General features: G+C 44.8%; 1 protein-coding gene across 1 annotated transcript; it reads right to left on the reverse strand.

Moving 5' to 3' along the window:
* Nucleotides 1-250: 250 nt before the first annotated feature.
* FAM83D (family with sequence similarity 83 member D) lies at nucleotides 251-17531 on the reverse strand. Its single transcript, XM_081196257.1, has 4 exons — nucleotides 17052-17531; nucleotides 3575-3742; nucleotides 3084-3208; nucleotides 251-1929 (listed from the first exon to the last, which is right to left on the reverse strand). The coding sequence occupies exons 1-4, from the start codon at nucleotides 17514-17516 to the stop codon at nucleotides 894-896; spliced, it is 1794 nt and encodes a 597-aa protein (XP_081052383.1). The 5' UTR covers nucleotides 17517-17531; the 3' UTR covers nucleotides 251-893.
* Between the last annotated feature and the right edge of the window lie 98 nt (nucleotides 17532-17629).

Below are 17629 nucleotides of genomic sequence, written 5' to 3' on the forward strand. Positions count from 1 at the left end.
TCTTCTTTATTCTGAATTAATTACCCTTGTGGACTGAATAATAAGCTTGGATCTGCATTTAAGTTGTTCAAGTCACTTGGTCCTGAACTGACCCACCTCAAATGGCTGTTAGGGGAAAAATGAAACGTGAAGACATTTTGAAGTCAAAGTTGCAATCCTTAAGCACACTTGCGTTCAAGTAGAATATAAACTGATGTCTGGTTTGACACTATATTACCTTTAAAAAATCCTCTAACTTGGGAAAGATGTGTTTTGTTTTTTGGAAATGCTTTATTTTTCAGAGTCAAATAAGAGTTATATACAGAAAAGTAGAAGACAATGAAAATAACGAACAACAACTGGGAAATTTGCCCTAAGATATGGCCACAGTTGTTGGAAAAGTTATGAGTCACTGAACATTGTCTTTTGTTAGCCATCGGTTATCAGGCCATCAACTACAGGGTCATACACTTAAAATATTTTTACATGCTCCTATATTGGGACCAAAAAAAAAGGCACTACTGTGTTTTTTTAAACAATCAAAACAGCTAATATTTTTGTCCCTTGATAAAACCAAGTTACCCCATGATTTCTTAGACCAAAAAAAAGCAGTAGAAAGCAACATTTCTAAGGGCAGTACAGAATTGATCAAGTGTGAAGGCAGGAGCACTTACAAGTAAGCCACAAAGAGCAACGTGAAGTAGTTTCCACGTGATAGCTACCATCATGCTGCTAGGTATAATGTGTATATTGACTTGGCATTCCAAACCATTTTTCTCCATGGTACGGCAAAGCCTAAGAAAGGCTTGCAGTATCACAAAGATGGCTGGGCAGCCAAGTTAAAACAAAAACAACCAACCCAGCAGTATGTGCCGTACAGCAATTATGTGTGCCAGCTCTCACGATCCCATTTCTCAGAAGCAGTCATTTGATGAGTACAGTGCAAAGTCTCTGAGGTTTATGAGGCTCGTGCTGATCCGCTGCCTAGGCTTTAAGTTGCACCTCATTGGGCGGCAGCCTATGTAGTTTTCTGCCACGTTGCCCCTCCTAGACAGCATGGAAACCATGTGATTCAGCTTGGACCGGATGACGGAGTAGTGGAATTCTCTCTCCTTGTTCAGCTTGCGGAAATAGTCGGCCCTGTGGTTGGCGGCATAGTCTATGGACCTCAGGGATGTCAGCGAGCCCGTAGAGCTTGCCCGTGAGCACTGGGAAGAAAGTGAAGAAAGCGACCGAGCGCTGGATGAAGTTGAAGTGGCCTTCCTAGTAATGGGAGATACTTCTTTAGATGGCACCCTCTGATCAGGAGATGCTTCTTTGAAGACCACTCTCTGTTCGGGCAGCCTTTGATCAGGCACCCTTTGATTCTGGACCACTTCTGCAGCCTCCCTCTGCTCAGTCTGCGTTGTGGTGGTCTTGTACAAAACGGTCGTCTGAGTGCCCACCATCCTGGATCGAGTAGTGGTCTGGGTGGTGGCTGTTGCCACTGAAATGCTGGTTTGTGTGGCGCAGTTAAAGAGGGTGGTGGCGGGCTTCTCTTCCAATGGCTCGGTCTGAGTTGACTGGCTACTTGTCCCCTTAGGGTTTGCTAGGACCTCTGGGCCATTGTGCCACTCCTCATCGCCACTCAGGTGAGGGCGCTTCGCGGTCACCCTTCCACTTTGGAGTTCTCTCGCCAGCTCCAGTTCTCTCTCAAGCTTCTTTGGGCTGCTTGAGAGCCTGGCGAACTCCGCTCTCAGGAGGTTGTGCACAGTGAAGTCTTTGCACGGTGTTGCTTTACTGCTCATGTGCTCAGAGGCATCGCTGTTCCTGTAGCTGGATGGCTGCTTCGGGTCAAGAGGTTTTGATCGTGCGTACAAGATGCGGAACTCCAGATCAAAGTGTTCAACCACTTGGCCAGAGAGTAGCAATACATTGCTGCTGTTTAGTTTCCCATCAGTCCACGTGAAGCTACCAGGGGTTGGGGGAGGAGGAAGAGAAGAAGAGTATTATGCTATGCATAACCATTCCTTTAAAAAAAAATGTTTTATGGCTGACAAATGGACATAGCAATGCAAACTGGCTGGGGAGTTGGAATCCAATGTGAAGTTCTATGATGACTGGTTACCTTTTCTTCATTAACTCCAGGGGAAACTAGACCACCTACTCCTCACATTCTCTCACAGCATCAGTCTGGTTGTGGTATCTGTTCTGGTACTCAGTCCCTACTTAGCGATTACTTCTGAGTCCAGCCTTTTGCAATGTACATGTGTTTTTGCCTGTGGGAGGGCTTGTTCTTTCAACATGGGACACATGTTCTATGTTTGTTTGTTTCAACCTTTTTATTTACTTACATTCTGTAGCATTTACATGTTTCTGGGTTTTCTCTGATAAAATCCCAATAAAAACATTCAGTGCTTTTTTCATAAAAAAATGTTCAGCAGTACTCTCATTTTCCTACTCATATAGAAATACTCAACTAGGCCAGACCTAGATTCACAAAATGTTTAGGTTTATGCATACCCCTGCATCCCCCCAGGAAAAAAGCACTGAAAATATTATTTAAAACATTTTTTCATGGCCTCTTCTTGTTGGTATGAAGTAGGTAAGACTGAACTGCTCCCCCTTGTGAGACAGAACAAGAATTCATTCCCATTTAAATACACATTTGCTACTACTTCTTTTTCTCCACAACCCCCATCCCCTCAGTAGAACTTCAGTGCCTTTTTACAGCTTGTCTAGCAGAAATTCAACAGCTGCTGCTTGGACAGTCTGAAAGGCCATATGTCACTTCTGCATAATGAATATACATACACTACATTCTATACTGCCGTGTCTGCATATAAATACAAATCAGGAGTGAAAGGAACTAAAAGCAGCTCAAGAAGACTAATCAATCTCCCCCTGGCCCTTCCTTCTGCCCCGCTTCAAATGAGATAAAGCCTTTGTCAGTTTCTTAAAGGGTCTGCTAGTCAAGGGGGCATGTTTGTACCAGGGAAATGATGCTTCAAGCACAGGCGATGGGTATTTGTCTGTTGAGGCTATCGCAGACTTCCCATCAGACTACACTCTACAGAAGACTCTCGGGTTTGTTAAAGAAATACAAAAGGTATCAGGTAGCTTACCTGTAAGAGCCTGTAGTCGCTCTTACACCATCAACCAACATGAACTTCTCATGGACACTCCCAATTATCTTGGCTCCTGATCTTGCATAATAAGTGTTTCCAGTAATAGTTCGGACTCTCATCAGCTGTTAAAAAATGGCACACAGTTTAGGCCAAAATGCCAAGCTCTCTTCAAGCCAGAACTGCATCCCAGTGATGGGCCTGATAGAGCTGCTGCAGCAAACTAGTTGAGATTTACCACCACCCCATGCATAGTTCCCATCCTGGCTGGCACAAGGTCTCCAGCCACAGTTTGGATTGGTCTCTTAACTGGGATGTATCAAGGGAACCTCACTTCTGGGTAAAGGGTTTAGCATCCAAATGTATTAGACAAGGAAAGGGAAAAGCAGCTTTGAGCATGAGACTTTCCCCCTCTCTTGAATAATGGGCTGAGGTAAATCCAAGATCAATCTGTTTTCCACCTGTAAAATCAGAAGCGCCCCACAACTTACAGGCTCCTGTTCAGGAGAAAAATCCAGGTTTTTGCACATCTCCATAAAATGACAAAGGCAGGCCTGATCCAGGAGGATGTAGACAGGAACCAGCCTCTTCCTACAGGCTTCCCGGAGATCACTGAAGATGTCCATGTCTGTGAAGGAGTCCATAACTATAGCGATAACCTGGAAGAATTTAAAGTAAGAAAAAATGAATTATAAGAAGTTATGTGCAGAAACTTATCTTGTAACACGCTTTTGGTCAAGGGAGGGGATGTTGTTGGACTCCCAACTCCCATCAGCCCCAACTAGTGTGTGGTCTGTCGATGGGCGTTGTCGTCTAACAGCATCTGGAGGGCACCCCAGTGGATGCCAGACAGACCTAGCAACTTGTTACATTTAAATTTTCTTGCATAGCGTTAGAACAAGGGTGGGAAACCTGTGACCCCACCCCCAGTGTTTTCCTATTCCAACTCCCATTGGCTCTAGCCAATGTCAGACATCATAGGAGCTATAGGGAAATGAGACCTTGTCTCATCATGCAATGGTTTTTTTTCCCACCTGCCTTCCCCCACCATCCAGCCTTAGGAGCCTTCAGAATGGAGTTGCTGCCACGGGCCTTATGTTCATGTGTCTTTTGATCAACTGAGTGGAAGACTATGAGTCATGGGGGTGGGGGGAGTGTTTCTGCAAATTCAACCATGCTTAGTTGGTTTTTGGTTCATTAATGTTATTTTGTGCATCACGGGCAATTTGAGAATGAGTTATTAGCAGTAAATGGCCTTTTAGGCTTCCTCCACGTGAATAGGAGTTCACTTTTTGAATAATAAGAATTACCGTATATGTCACGGCGGGGTGGGGCGGAATCAGGGTTTTAGAGATACTTAAGCTGCTTTGTGACTTGTGTGAGTGAAAATCTGCATGGAAATACTATAACAAATGGGGGGGATGAAATAAGCAACATCTGGAGGGGCACCACTCCTGGCATAGGTATGTGTTCTCATAACCCAGGGGGTATACAACGATCCCTCTACCACCAGCACCACCATCACGTCTACTGAGGAGCCTGCATTTCTGTGGTTTCCCCTGAATCAAGGTGTTCTGCTGTTAATCTCATGCCATGGCCTGAAGAGAAACTGTGGCAGAGTCAACTATCAGTCAACATTTTCCTCCCCTCCCTTCCTCCCAGGCAGAGGCTGGGCCATGTACTGGCTTGCTGCAGGTGTTTGTTAGGAAGACCAACACAGCTTATTAAAAGGATTTGGCGTTTCAGATAGCAAAGCCAAGTCTACAAGGTACACGTGACTTCTGCCATGTTTTTTTTCCTCTCTAAACGCTTCATAAGCGTTGAGGAAGGGCCAAAAAGAGGCAAAACCTTGTGTTAGCATTGCATAGGAATCTCAGGTATTGTCAGGTGCTGGGAGGAAACAGTGAAGTGTGCCAGAGATTTTTCAAGCACTGCGTTAGGAAGGAAGAAAAATAACATTCTTCCTCTTGAACTGGAGAGCCCACTTGTAAAACAGAAATCAGGACTTGCCTATAGGGGTGTTGCAAGGACAAAGAGGCAACACTTTCAAAGTTCTAATTGAAACCTATTAAATTGTAGCCTGCAATGCTAGCCCTACCAAAATAATTATTGTCATTATTTTGTATTAACCTGCCCTTCACCCCAAAGTCTCAGGGTGGGTTACAACAGGCATAGGCAAACTCGGGACTACAACTCCCAACATCCCTAGCTAACAGGACCGGTGGTCAGGGATGATGGGAGTTGTAGTCCCAAAAAACATCTGGAGGGCCAAGTTTGCCTATGCCTGGGTTACAACATCAAAGCACAATGTTAAGCACAGTTTAAAACAATTTACAGTCACAGAAATAAGGAAAGTAAAAAATGTACACCTGTGTCAAAAGCCAGGGTAAGAGGTGCATATTCAGCATTCACCAGAAGCTCTACAGTGATGGTGCCAGACATACCTCTGTAGGGAGGGAGTAGCTTAGGGGCCACCACAAAGAATGCCCTGTCACCCAGCATCTTCATTGTTTACAAGTGCCTAATAACCCAGGAGCAAAATGTGCCTGACACCTGGCAATTTTTGAACACTGGCACCAAATGGCTCAAGGATAATGGATATGAATTCTGAAATACGTATACATCTCACAAACTAATGTATATATTTTTTTTCACATTGCTTGTTTTTTCACAAAGAAACAGTATTTGATGACACATGGAGATAACTAGGATTCCTATGAATGTGTGGGTTTAGCTTTGAAATATGACTGGCTGTTAGAAAACAATCATGTGTGATTTTGAGTAATCACACATTCAGTCTAAAAACTGTAATAAGATCATCTTCATTAAGCTTCTTTATCTATGGAACCATATGACAAATTTGCCAGTGAGACAAGACCTTACACTTTGGGTTACTAGACAAAAATAGACAAAATTAGTTAATGAATTCTAGATGTTCTGCCTCTTCAGGGTCAAACACAGGTGAATGATCAGAGGACAGTTTTTCAGTGTTAGCCTTTGGGCATGAAACAAGACTTATGTGCCATATTTTTGGTTAGTTGACTTTTTTATTTTCACGTAAGTTTAAACTCATACATACCAAAACATGTACAAGTCACAACACAAAGAAAATAACTAAACAAATGAACCCAATATAAAAACAAAATATGCAGGTTATAACAAAACTATCAGTGAGGGGAAACTTAATACAATGCCACACCTTTAAGATGTTACCAAGTAAAAAAAAGTCAAGGGACAAAGCATTTAATAACCTATGTGCTTGCAGAGTTGAGAAAGGATGTGTCTCTTCCTAAAGAAAGCTATTACAACATATGAGAAAACCTAGTATCATAACCAAATCCTCTTGAATGCTACTGGTGGCGCTTGCCCATGTTCCGTCTTGTTGGTATAATCTATGGAACCAAACCACACTGCAACTAACATTTCTTTTACTGTGACCTCTTGTGACTCTGATTTTGTATTTCCTAGGAGTGCTATTTCTCAGACCACATGATGTTGATATTCTGTGTTAGCCTCACACAAATCTTTCCAGAGCCTTGCAGCTGTCAGCAAAAGACTGATTAATTCTTTATTTTTCAAAACTTTGTTGCCATCTGACCACAGGTTCAACAATTGCAGTTGCAAGGATGGCACAATATTCTGTCTGACTATTGCCTCCATTTCCTTAAATGGCCAACACCAGAAAACCTTATTTGGGCGGCAAGATCTATGCAGCTATTAAAAGACACAGGAGTCTTGTCTTCTTGCCTTACTCAGGAATGTACATACTGTACAGCCATCTCCTGTTCACATTGACTCAAGAACTAGTGGCAGCTAAGTCCATTGCCAAGACAGGAGGAAATTTGTGGCTTTGGGGTGTTTCTGACAGCGCAGTCACTGAATGGAAGTCCCAAGGCTAAATCAAAAGCGCAAATGTTGACTCACCTGTCACCAAGCAATATAAAGCTGTTTTTATTTAATTAGTGTCATCTCCCTCACTCTTTAATTATATTTCATTTGATTACTTTAAACCCTTCCCTCTGGTTGGACCGTGAATGACCTCAAGATAAAAGCCTCTCTACATGAGTTAAGATTGCATGGTCCTCTATTCCACACACCTCACTCCTTTCAATTAATGTCATCAAACAGAAGCTTATATATAGTTTCCGCCATACTAGTTGCCTGACCTGTAATGTGTTCTTGATCAGCAAAGACCTCACACCCTCCTCCAGTCACCGAAACTACACAGTTTCATCCTCCTCAAACTGCTCCTCGCCATGTCATTTTCGACAAAACTCAACTTCAGGACTATGGGGGGGAACCCACAAGCTGTCCCATTTCTTGAGGAAAGGATACCAAGTGTCCGTTTATGGGAATGAGTTATTCCGGATTCAGAGCTCTAAAAGGAAAAAGGCTGCCCACTTTCCACTGTTAGGTACTAGAAAGAAAAATGTCTGATCTGCACAGACAGCAGAATGAAGTCCAGAGGTGGTAGACAAGCAGACTGCAAGCAGAAGAACCTTTTTTTAAAAAAAATATCCCACAATAAAAACAGAACTCCCTGCTGAAAGGGGAAGGGATCTTCTGTTCTGCAAGTGTTCTACTTTCAGGGAAATGTTTAGTTTTCCACTCTAGTCAGTGACTGAAATAAATTGATTCATTCGTGTTTAGTTTTAAGTGCCGGAAACATTCAGGAATGCTATCTCCCACCTACTATCTGAAACACTTGTGACCAAGCTACTTGAAAGTTCACCTCCTCCCACTTACATCTGCCTGGACCATAAGGTCTTTGTCAAAAGCTCTTCTTGAGGTGCCCCTGCCTAAAGAGATGCCTTTTTGGTGGTGGCACCCCTATTATGGAATGCTCTCCCCCAAGAGGCTCACGTGGTACTTACTGTACATAAGATATTTTTAGAACGAGGGGAATAACTTTTTCATTTCTCATGCCTTTTAGAACCATGCTTTAGTACTTTGAACAAGATAATTCTATTTTTTTACTTTCTTTGAATTTTTGTAAGACCCACCATGAGGACACGTGTTAATGGGGTGGTTAATAAGATACACAAAACAGGTGGCTCGATCTACTCTCAATACCTCAAGTTTCACTCCACTACATGTCAGGTTCTAATCAAAGCATCAAATACCAACATTCTACAGCAGGGGTGGAGAATCGTTTGGGCCCAGTGGACCAGATCATCCTCTGTCCTCACCCTACAGGCCAATTTTGGCAAGCAGGTGGGGCAACTCACCTGTCAATCACCTGGTGTCATTGAGACACGTGCCAGGCCAAATTTGGGATGGAGCTTCACTGATCATCTGAACAATGGGAAGAAGCAGTGGAGGTCCAGAAAAAAATATGACCTTCACGAACACTCTCTCCTCAGTCTCAGGGCTCTTTCTCCTGTTTTCTCTTCCTCGGCTGGTTAACTCTTCCCAACCCTGTAATTTCAATTATGATAAGCCTCATGCTGCTATTGCGCTTTTTCTAAGCTTAATAGCAGAAAGAGTGTGTGTGGAATTTCCATTAGGATGGTGAGAGAAGGGGGGAAGATTTAAATATTTCCTCATCCAGTGATACCCATTGTGCTGCTCAGCTGACTAAGATACCTTTTTTTTCTGGAGCCCCGTCCCTTCTTCCCATTGCTCTGCTGATCAATAGGGGAAAATGTTGTGGGCCACATAACATTAGGCAATGTGCTAGAAGCAGCTCACAGGGATGCAGATTGCACATGTCTGAACCGCAAGGGGGGAATACACGTTTCTGGGAGGCTATGCATACTGATCAGATAATGTGTATATTGCCTGGAGTATGTACAAAATGCCGTTGAGATAGGCATCATTCTTCAAGGCCTGTTTGGCAATTGTGCATCATGGCCAGAGAATGTGCATACCTCCTTCTTCATGGATGGATGATGTGCACATTCTCCATGATGCCTGGTGAATGTGCACAATGGTCAATGGCTGTGCACATCATCCATTCAACTTGCAGTTCTCCTAACATATCTGTTTCTCTGTCTTCCTCTTCCAGCTAATCCATTCTGATCTCCCTCCACTCAAAGGTTTCAGTCACTCTGCACTAATAATGTAGGACTGGATTTGGGGTTCCTCCTCTTAGAGATTTTTCCCTGCAGATCTTTTTTTCTAGTTATGCATGCTTTCCTAGCTACGCAGAGTCTACTGCTACCTCTCTCTCATGCATGGTATGGTTTTGGGGTATGTAAGAACAAGCAGAAGATGACTTCACTTGGTATTAGAACATGGATGTACTAATATTGCCTGCAAATATGGAGGTTCTATTTACCTAACAGTCATTGCCAGATCCACATTCTTAAAAAGGGATTTAGTCTTGTGATCTTTGAGCTGGCAATACCCCAAAGCCAATTACAGTGGTACCTTGGGTTACAGATGCTTCAGGTTACAGACTCCACTAACCCAGAAATAGTACTTCGGGTTAAGAACTTTGCTTCAGGACGAGAGCAGAAATCACACGGCGGCAGGGGGAGGCCCCATTAGCTAAAGTGGTACTTCGGGTTAAGAACAGTTTCAAGTTAAGAACTGACCTCCAGAACGAATTAAGGTCTTAACCCGAGGTACCACTGTATGTATTAACCATAGGGATCAAGCATAAATGAATTACATGGATAATCAATTTCTCTGACTCATTTATATAGCATTTTGGTAAGTACTTTATTTACTGCATTTCAAAGGCATAATCCCATCCTTCAACACACATCCACTCTGTGTAGACAACATGTCCCATCCCCCCAAAAAGGCTGAGAGAGCACACACAGAAATCAAATGGCAATTATAGTTTCCTCCCATCTCCTGTGTATGCATCACAAGAGTGTCACTTAATAGCTCTTTCTTGCCTGGCATTTCAGGAACTTTAATCACTTGTTTATTTCTCTTTATCTGAGGGTGCATCACCCTTTTGAAAAATCATTGCACTCTTCTCATGGCAAAGGAAAAAAGGAAAACAAGATCAGCATCTGATCCTGTTTAAAGACAGCTGGATTAAAAAGGTCACCTGGAGGCACTGCAGAACAGGCATGGAGCCAGCATCTGAACTAGACATTTATTTTACATTTTAAAAGAATTAAAAAACCCTAGAGCAGTTTATACTGTGCCTCTTCAGTGTATGATAGCTGCAGCCACATATTTTATATTTAACAGTGCACAAGTGTGGAATGCAACTAAAAGTTGCAGCATGGAATGCTGCTATTCAGAATTCCAGTTAGACAGGGCCAGGTTCTCCACCCCACCTCCAACCCCTCCCCCCCCCAAAAAAAAAATCACTTAGCACTGCAAGACCGCTAAGCATGTTTAGTCCTTATTGGGTGGGTGGGGGGTCTCCTTAAGGTTTTCGTGATTCTGCCAATATTCCCAAAAGTCTGCTGATACCACCTTCTTGTACATGCATGGGGGTGCCATTCTGCCTAGCTGTAGGTATATCGGGTTTTGAACAAAGCAGAGGTTTTCCAGGGAAAACGTGTTAAACACCTGATTCTCTGGCCACCCTCCAAGCCATGCAACCGCAAGCAGCGAAATTAACAGAACAACCCCACTTGTTCTTACCAGAGACCTCTCTAGCCCAGTACCCTGTTTCCCACAGTGACAAGCGAAACACCTACAGGAAGTCCACAAGCAGGAGACAAGTGCAAGAACCACCCTGTCACCATTGTTCTCTAGCGGCTGGAATTCAGGGGCACGCTGCCTCCAATTGCAGAGGCAGCATATCACTATTGTGATCAACAGCCTTATCCTGCATTGACTAGTCAAGTCACTCTTTAAAGACACCCAAGTTGGCAGCCATCACCATCTTGTGGTAGCGAATTCTGTAGTTAAACTATGCACTAGTTGTACTTCCTTTGGTCAATTCCCAATTCCTTGCCATTCAGTTTCTTTGGATGAGCCCAAGTTCTAGAGCAGGTGTGAGGAACCTCTGGCCCTCCAAAAGTTGTCGTTGGTCACGCTTGTTAGGGCTGATGGGATTTATAGGTCGGCCACATCTGGAGGGTCGTAGGTTCCGAAATGTTCTACAGCAGGGTTTCCCAAACTTAGGTCTCCAGCTGGTTTTGGATTACAACTCCCATCATCCCTAGTTAGCAGGATCAGTGGGCAGGGATGATGAGAATTGTAGTCTAAAGAAAACAGCTGGAGACCCAAGACTGGGAAGGCCTGTTCTAGTTACAAGAGAGGGAGAAGTGATGCTACTTCGTGACTTTACCAAGAGGAACACAGGAGATCAAACGATCAAGCAGTACAGAGACTATTTCTACTTTTAAACAACGGGGTGCTACTTCTGATCAATTTAGGACAAAGTTCCCAAAGTACAGTGTGCATTACATGGCAAATTAGTGGGTGTTGCTTCTCTCATGGCTAAACCATGTCACGTGCCTTCACAAGTTGTCATTGCCACAGCACCCTCTTTATGGGCAGAGATTCTAGAAACCTGGGTCATATTCTGTGTAGTCCACCATATTTAAGAGGCTAGCAGAGCAGAGGTTAAACCAATTTTTTCTCAGAACCCCTAAGGGCCAAATAGCCTTGCACAAGATACTATAACTATCAGTTACAATGGATACATTTCCACAAACCAAGTTGTGTATTATGGATATTTAATTGCACACAAAAAGCAGAAACCTCTTAGAAGTCACCTGTAATTGATGTAGAATCACACCTATCACAGCCAAAGAAGTTTCAAGAGAAGCTTAGAAGCCTTATCTTACAATGCCAAAGATATCTTCAATGGCTGGACTTGAGCGAGAAAATTTCTTCTAAACCTAGTATTGGACAACTTATAAATGTCATCAAGCACCTATTCAGGCTTCTTATACAAGGAACAATCTCAGCTGAACACCCTGGTGAGAAGCAATTTAGCAGTCACCCTCTCTGAATGATTCATTCTGAACAGAATTAGCAAAGCAACTAGAGCCTAATGCTAGCGTACCTCTCAAAGTGGCAGGCCGTCAGTTTTAAGGCAATGATGTCACAGAGCCCAGCAGCTGGAAATACTAGTGAAGTGTGCACATCCTGGTATGTACCAATTTCAATCCACCCATTTCTAGGTGGAGCCGCTATCAGTGCTGCAGAAGGCCACAGCGATGGGAAGAACACACTACACAAGTTAGCAAACTTAACTGGCAGACAACTGATAGCCAGGCCAGAGCACCGCCTGGTAAGGCAGAGACAGCCCACCAGATGCCTCAGAGGCAGTGCAGGGGTCTCAGATGCAGCTGCCAGGCTGCCTCCACCTTCCCTGTCCCCCGTTTCCACCTGGCTGCCTTCAGGTGGTGCAGGAGGCTCCTTTGAACTTCTCCCTTGAGGCGAGTGCAGCCCCGAACCCCTCAATGAAAAAGTGTGATGGAGCCTACACATCCCCAGCTGAGCAGCCCCAATCCAGCTCCATGCAAACAGGAGCTGAAGTCCTGGCTCTCCCAGCTGGAGAGGAGGGGCTTGCACTCCCCAGCTGAGCAGCCATCCCGCTCAGACTTTTGTGCAAGCAAGAGCAGGGTCAGGGATCTGATGTTGGGAATTCCATTCCACCCTTGCTGCAGATATGTGGGATTGTTACATGTCACATGTCTGTTTACATTCCAGCACAGATTGCTGGAGTCCCATGAGCGGAACATCCACTCTGTATTGCTTTTGTTCTCTCTCTCTGAGAAGAATGACAAGGAGAGAATCCATGTTTTTCTTTGTCCTGATTTATGTATAATAAATGCGTAGTTTAGTATAGTATCCATGCCTCAAGCCTGATCTGTTGTGTGTTTACTCTGCTGAGTAATGTGTGCTCTTGCATGCACAGCAGCTTGAGTTGCAGACATACGTCGGAGGAGGATGACTGATGGATCTCCGCAGCGGCAAGGGTGAGAAGGGAGCCGCTCCGGCTGGGCCAAGCCAGCTGGCTTTCCATCCCATGGTTCCGACATCTCTCAGCTAAGAAGCGGGGAATCAGGGCTCGCTCAGTTGGTTGCAGGAGTCTTTCCTCCCCACAGCTGAGCAGCACCTCGGCTCCCACCGTGAGAGCTGAGGCAATTTCTCCCAACGCCTCGCCAGCTGGGGCCAATGTAGCTTGTTTCAACATAGCAGTTTATTGCCAAACCACAATGTTTTGCTGGCGATCTATCGCAATGTTGAAAACTTAACATTGCCCACCCCTAACAGGGAGGTTAGACTACTGTACATCTGTTATTTACTGAACATTCTTTCCTATTTCTTTGCAGGGAGGTCGTCCCGTGCTGGGTCAAGCAAATGTTATTCCACACTTCCCAGTGCCTTTTTTGTAGGGTGGAAAGTCGCTTCTTTGCACAAGAGCTCAAAAAAACCCCCCAACTTTAATTGCTCAACTGGAGCTGGCCAGTATGCGACTGAATCTCACCTGCAAAATACTGACAGTCTAGCAGTGCCCCAAGACTGAGCAATGGTAGCTAGATGGAAACGCAGTGTGGCCAGGCAGGTTTCCATGGCACATGCCACCAGGTGGAATCAATAAGGAAGATGACATAATGTGTCATGGGGAATGAAAATCTAGCCAATCTGCTTACAAGAATGTTTTGAGTTATTGCCGCTACAAATTGCCACAATTATAATCATGCAAATATCCATGGCATTTGAATTACACTATAACTACCCTTTATAAAAAATGGTCATGTACAAAGATGGAGCTAGTGATGGCATCTTCCATAGTGACTTCAGACCCCTTCACTTTTGCTTATCCTCCTTTTATACAGACTTTGTCAGTCTCTAAGAGTGTAAGTACATATTCAAAACATCTGCTTGTCCCACCTCTCTTTCCCCATTTCTGCTCACCTACTATACGGCTCTTTCTCAGAGTAGGTATGTCAGCAGTGCGCAGGAAAAGAAGCAATCATCCACCTAACAGCTCGCTGGTTTGCATCACACTGCAGTCATAAATCATTGGAACATACCCAACACGAGAAAATTCACTGCTAATTATTGGCTCTACACAATACTACAGGTACCTCTGCTTCAGTATTCTTAGCTCGGATTGCCACCCAGTACTTCAAAATTAGATCACTAGACCTCTCCCATGTCAAATATAGCCTTGCTATATGATGCAGGACAACATTGCCAGGTGTCGCTTATTTGCAAAGAGTCTTGATCCAGAACCCTGTGTTAATATAGGTTAAAAGACTCCCTGCTGTTGGGAAAGGTTGAGGGCACAAGGAGAAGGGGACGACAAAGGACGAGATGGTTGGACAGTGTTCTCGAAGTTACCAACATGAGTTTGACCAAACTGCGGGAGGCAGTGGAAGACAGGAGAGCCTGGCGTGCTCTGGTCCATGGGGTCACGAAGAGTCGGACACAACTAAACGACTAAACAACAACAAAAGACTCCCATTCAAATCGCAAAGCTATTGTGATGTATTGTTGCTGAAAGGGAAATCATGGAAAGATGAAGGGGGGGAAGCCAGAGTAGTTGCTATGAGGAGTTGGAGCAACTCCTCTCTTCAGGAAAGATTACAGCAACAGATTTTTTAGTTTAAAGTCAAGAGGGGACCTGATAGAAGTGTATATAATTATGCACAAGGTGGAGAGAATTGATAGAGAGACAGTTTTCTCGCTTTCTCATAGTACTAGATCTCAAGGACATTAAATGAAGCTGAATATTGGATGATTCAGAACAGAAAAAATAAAGCACTTCTTCCATAGTCAAACTATGTAGTTTGCTCCCACAAGATGCACTGATGGCCACCAGCTTGGATGACTGTAAAAAGATCAGAGAAATTATTATTATGGATGATAAGAATCTCAATGACAACTAACCAAATGTCTATGCTCTTATTTCCACTGTTGGAGGTAGTAATACCAGTTGCTGGGAATCACAAGAGGGAGGGATGGGAAACCAGCAGGCAAGATCCTTGTTTCCTCACCCTGTAGGGCCAAATTCAACTGGTGGGCAGAGCCAACTACTGTCAATCATGTGATGCTGAGCTTTGTAGTTCCAACGGTAAGGGCTTTAAAGCACAAGGTAGGGCTGCTTGAAAGCCCCTTTGCAAACAAACTCCACACTGCTCTTCAAACCTTTTTCTAAAAAAAAGTTTAGAGAACAGCACAGGGTTCTTTGCAAAAGGGCTTTCAAATAGCCCCACACTGTGCTTTGGCTGCCTGTGTTTGTTCTCAAGAGGGGAATAAGTGTGCAGAGCAAACTGAGCAGGACTGAATCAGCTGGTGAGTGGAGGGTTGAATTCTGCTGGTTGCAGGAGTCTGCATCAACAACATGGTCCCCATAGGAAATGTGGTAGCAAAGCAGATCCCAGCAGGACTGAGTTGCACCCATCACCTAGTGATTTCAGCTGATGGCATTGTGCCCCAAGAATGGCCTGCAGGTCAGAGGTTCCACACCTCTGTTATAAAGGAGTTGAAGCTGGCCTTCCCAATTTCCAGCTTAAAGCCTCGGCTCAAGCATAAGCTCTCACCTTAAGGCAAGCAACCTCAACTCATAACCGGACTAGCTTACTGGGTTGTAGTCAAGGTAATAAATATCAATGCATCTGAAGTGCTGTGCATGCATGGACAGAAAAACTCCAAGGAAGACTGGACATCATACATCAATTCAAAATAACTTCTCTCTTCCATCTTTGCCTTCCATCTAGCACAGTACACTAATTGGTATTGGCCAAATACTCCACCTCATTCCATTTCACAAAATGGATGTGAGACATATAATGATTGACTTGATCACATATGTCCCAAAGCATGTATTTTACAAATAATTTTGTTGGATTTCTAACTTATTCCTCCTAAATTCAGCTACAGTTCTGAAATTCACATGGATGAGGAATGAAAGAGAACACTGCATAATGGTTACACCTAGTCTGAGGTGGTATTAAGGTCGTGCAACATCATTCTGTCATAGCTTTTATCTGGTGGTGCATCTCATGCTGGTAATTTTTTTTTAATGTGCATTACTAAAACTAGAACAAAGTGTGAAAAAAAATCCAAGTGCATCAGAGTCAACCTGTTCCAACGGCCAGCACGGGTGCCTTCAACTGTCAGTTATGCAGCAGTTCCATGGTACTCATTCATCTATGGCAGTCTCAATTAAAAAGGTGACATATAATCCTTTCAGCTACTACCTCTGCCCATGCTGCATAAAAGGACCATTCCAAGACGCCTGTTCTATTCAAACTAGGCTGCTGACCATTTCTGATGCAGGCTACACAACACATATATATAGACAAGAGCAAATGAAGACTGAGAACCACCATTCTAGGGTATTTGGTCCATCCATTGGGGCAGGGGTCTTTGTGTTATCACAGACCCCCTCAGCCCAAAAGATCAAGCAACCAAACAGAAATCAAACAAACTTACTTTGCTCAATAAAAGAGGTGTGGTGCCTATATAAAAAATACTTTTCTTAGCTACATTTTGCCCCACCCTCCCTTCCAAATGGAGTTCAGGGCAGCATATATGCAATCCAATGTAACAAAACGTTAAAAACTCAAAATAGATGCCACTGTGGGGAACAAACAGTTCCACGGGGAGACATTTATGTGGCAGCCCCTAGCCTGAATGGGAGAAACCCACTGGTTGGACTATAAGCAAGGGTCCCCTGTTATAGAGAGCCTCACTGTGGTATAATGGTTAAAAGCGCTGCTCTATCGCTCGGGAGATCCAAGTTCAAATCCCCACTCAGGCAGGCCTTGTGTCTCAGTCTAACCTACTTCAAAAGGCTTTTGTGAGAACCGAATGGGGAGGAAGAAACTCAGGTTTGTCAGGCCCGAGCTCCTTGGATGAAAGGCTGATTAAAGCTTCCAGATACCGCGCGAAGGCTTCATATCCACATTCCGGCGCCCTGACATGGTCTAAGGAACCGCTGGGAAATGTTGGAGAATCTCCGAGGGAATAGGATCGGGGGCAATAGGAATCAGATCAAAAACTGGATTCCCATGCAGCCGCGGCTAATCCAGTCAATCCCCGAAACGGAGCTGCCGCTGCTTCTCCTGGACGGCTCTGACTCACCTCCCTGGCCGACCGGATCTGCTTGCGCACCACCTCCTTGCAGGGGTAAATGGTCTCGCCAAAGCTGGGCTGGAAGTGCGCCTCTACCCGGGTGAGCCCCCGGAAAGAGCCGCCGACGAAGGCCGGCCAGCCCAGCTCCAGCACAGGCGGCTCCACGTCGGACTGCACCGGGAAGTAAGTGAGAGACGAGCAATCCAGAGAGGAGTTGGGGGACTGATCCGAACTCTCGTCCGCGCCCGGCGGAGGCACGGCGGCGCGCAGCACCGCTCGGATCTCGGGCTCGGAGAGGAACGCGCGCAGCTTCTCCCGGCGCAGGAAGGCGTGGAAGGCCGGCCGGCCAGCGGCTATGAGCTCCTCCAGCGCTAGGCGCTGCGCCTCGCTGTAGACCTGCGGCGGGCTGGGGTCCCACAGGGTGCGGAAGCCCCGAAAGGGCGCATCGTCCAGGCACTGCGACTGGTTCGCCATGCGGGCAGCCGGTGCCTCTTTAAAAAAAAAAACACGGCGCGCTCCCGGGGGACTAAGAGGATACCAAACACGACGACGCCTTTTATAGGGAGTTTGAAACTAAATTCGTCCCC

This window comes from Podarcis bocagei, assembly GCF_964188305.1.
Source record: "Podarcis bocagei genome assembly, chromosome: 5".
Classification (NCBI taxonomy): Eukaryota; Metazoa; Chordata; class Lepidosauria; order Squamata; family Lacertidae; genus Podarcis; species Podarcis bocagei.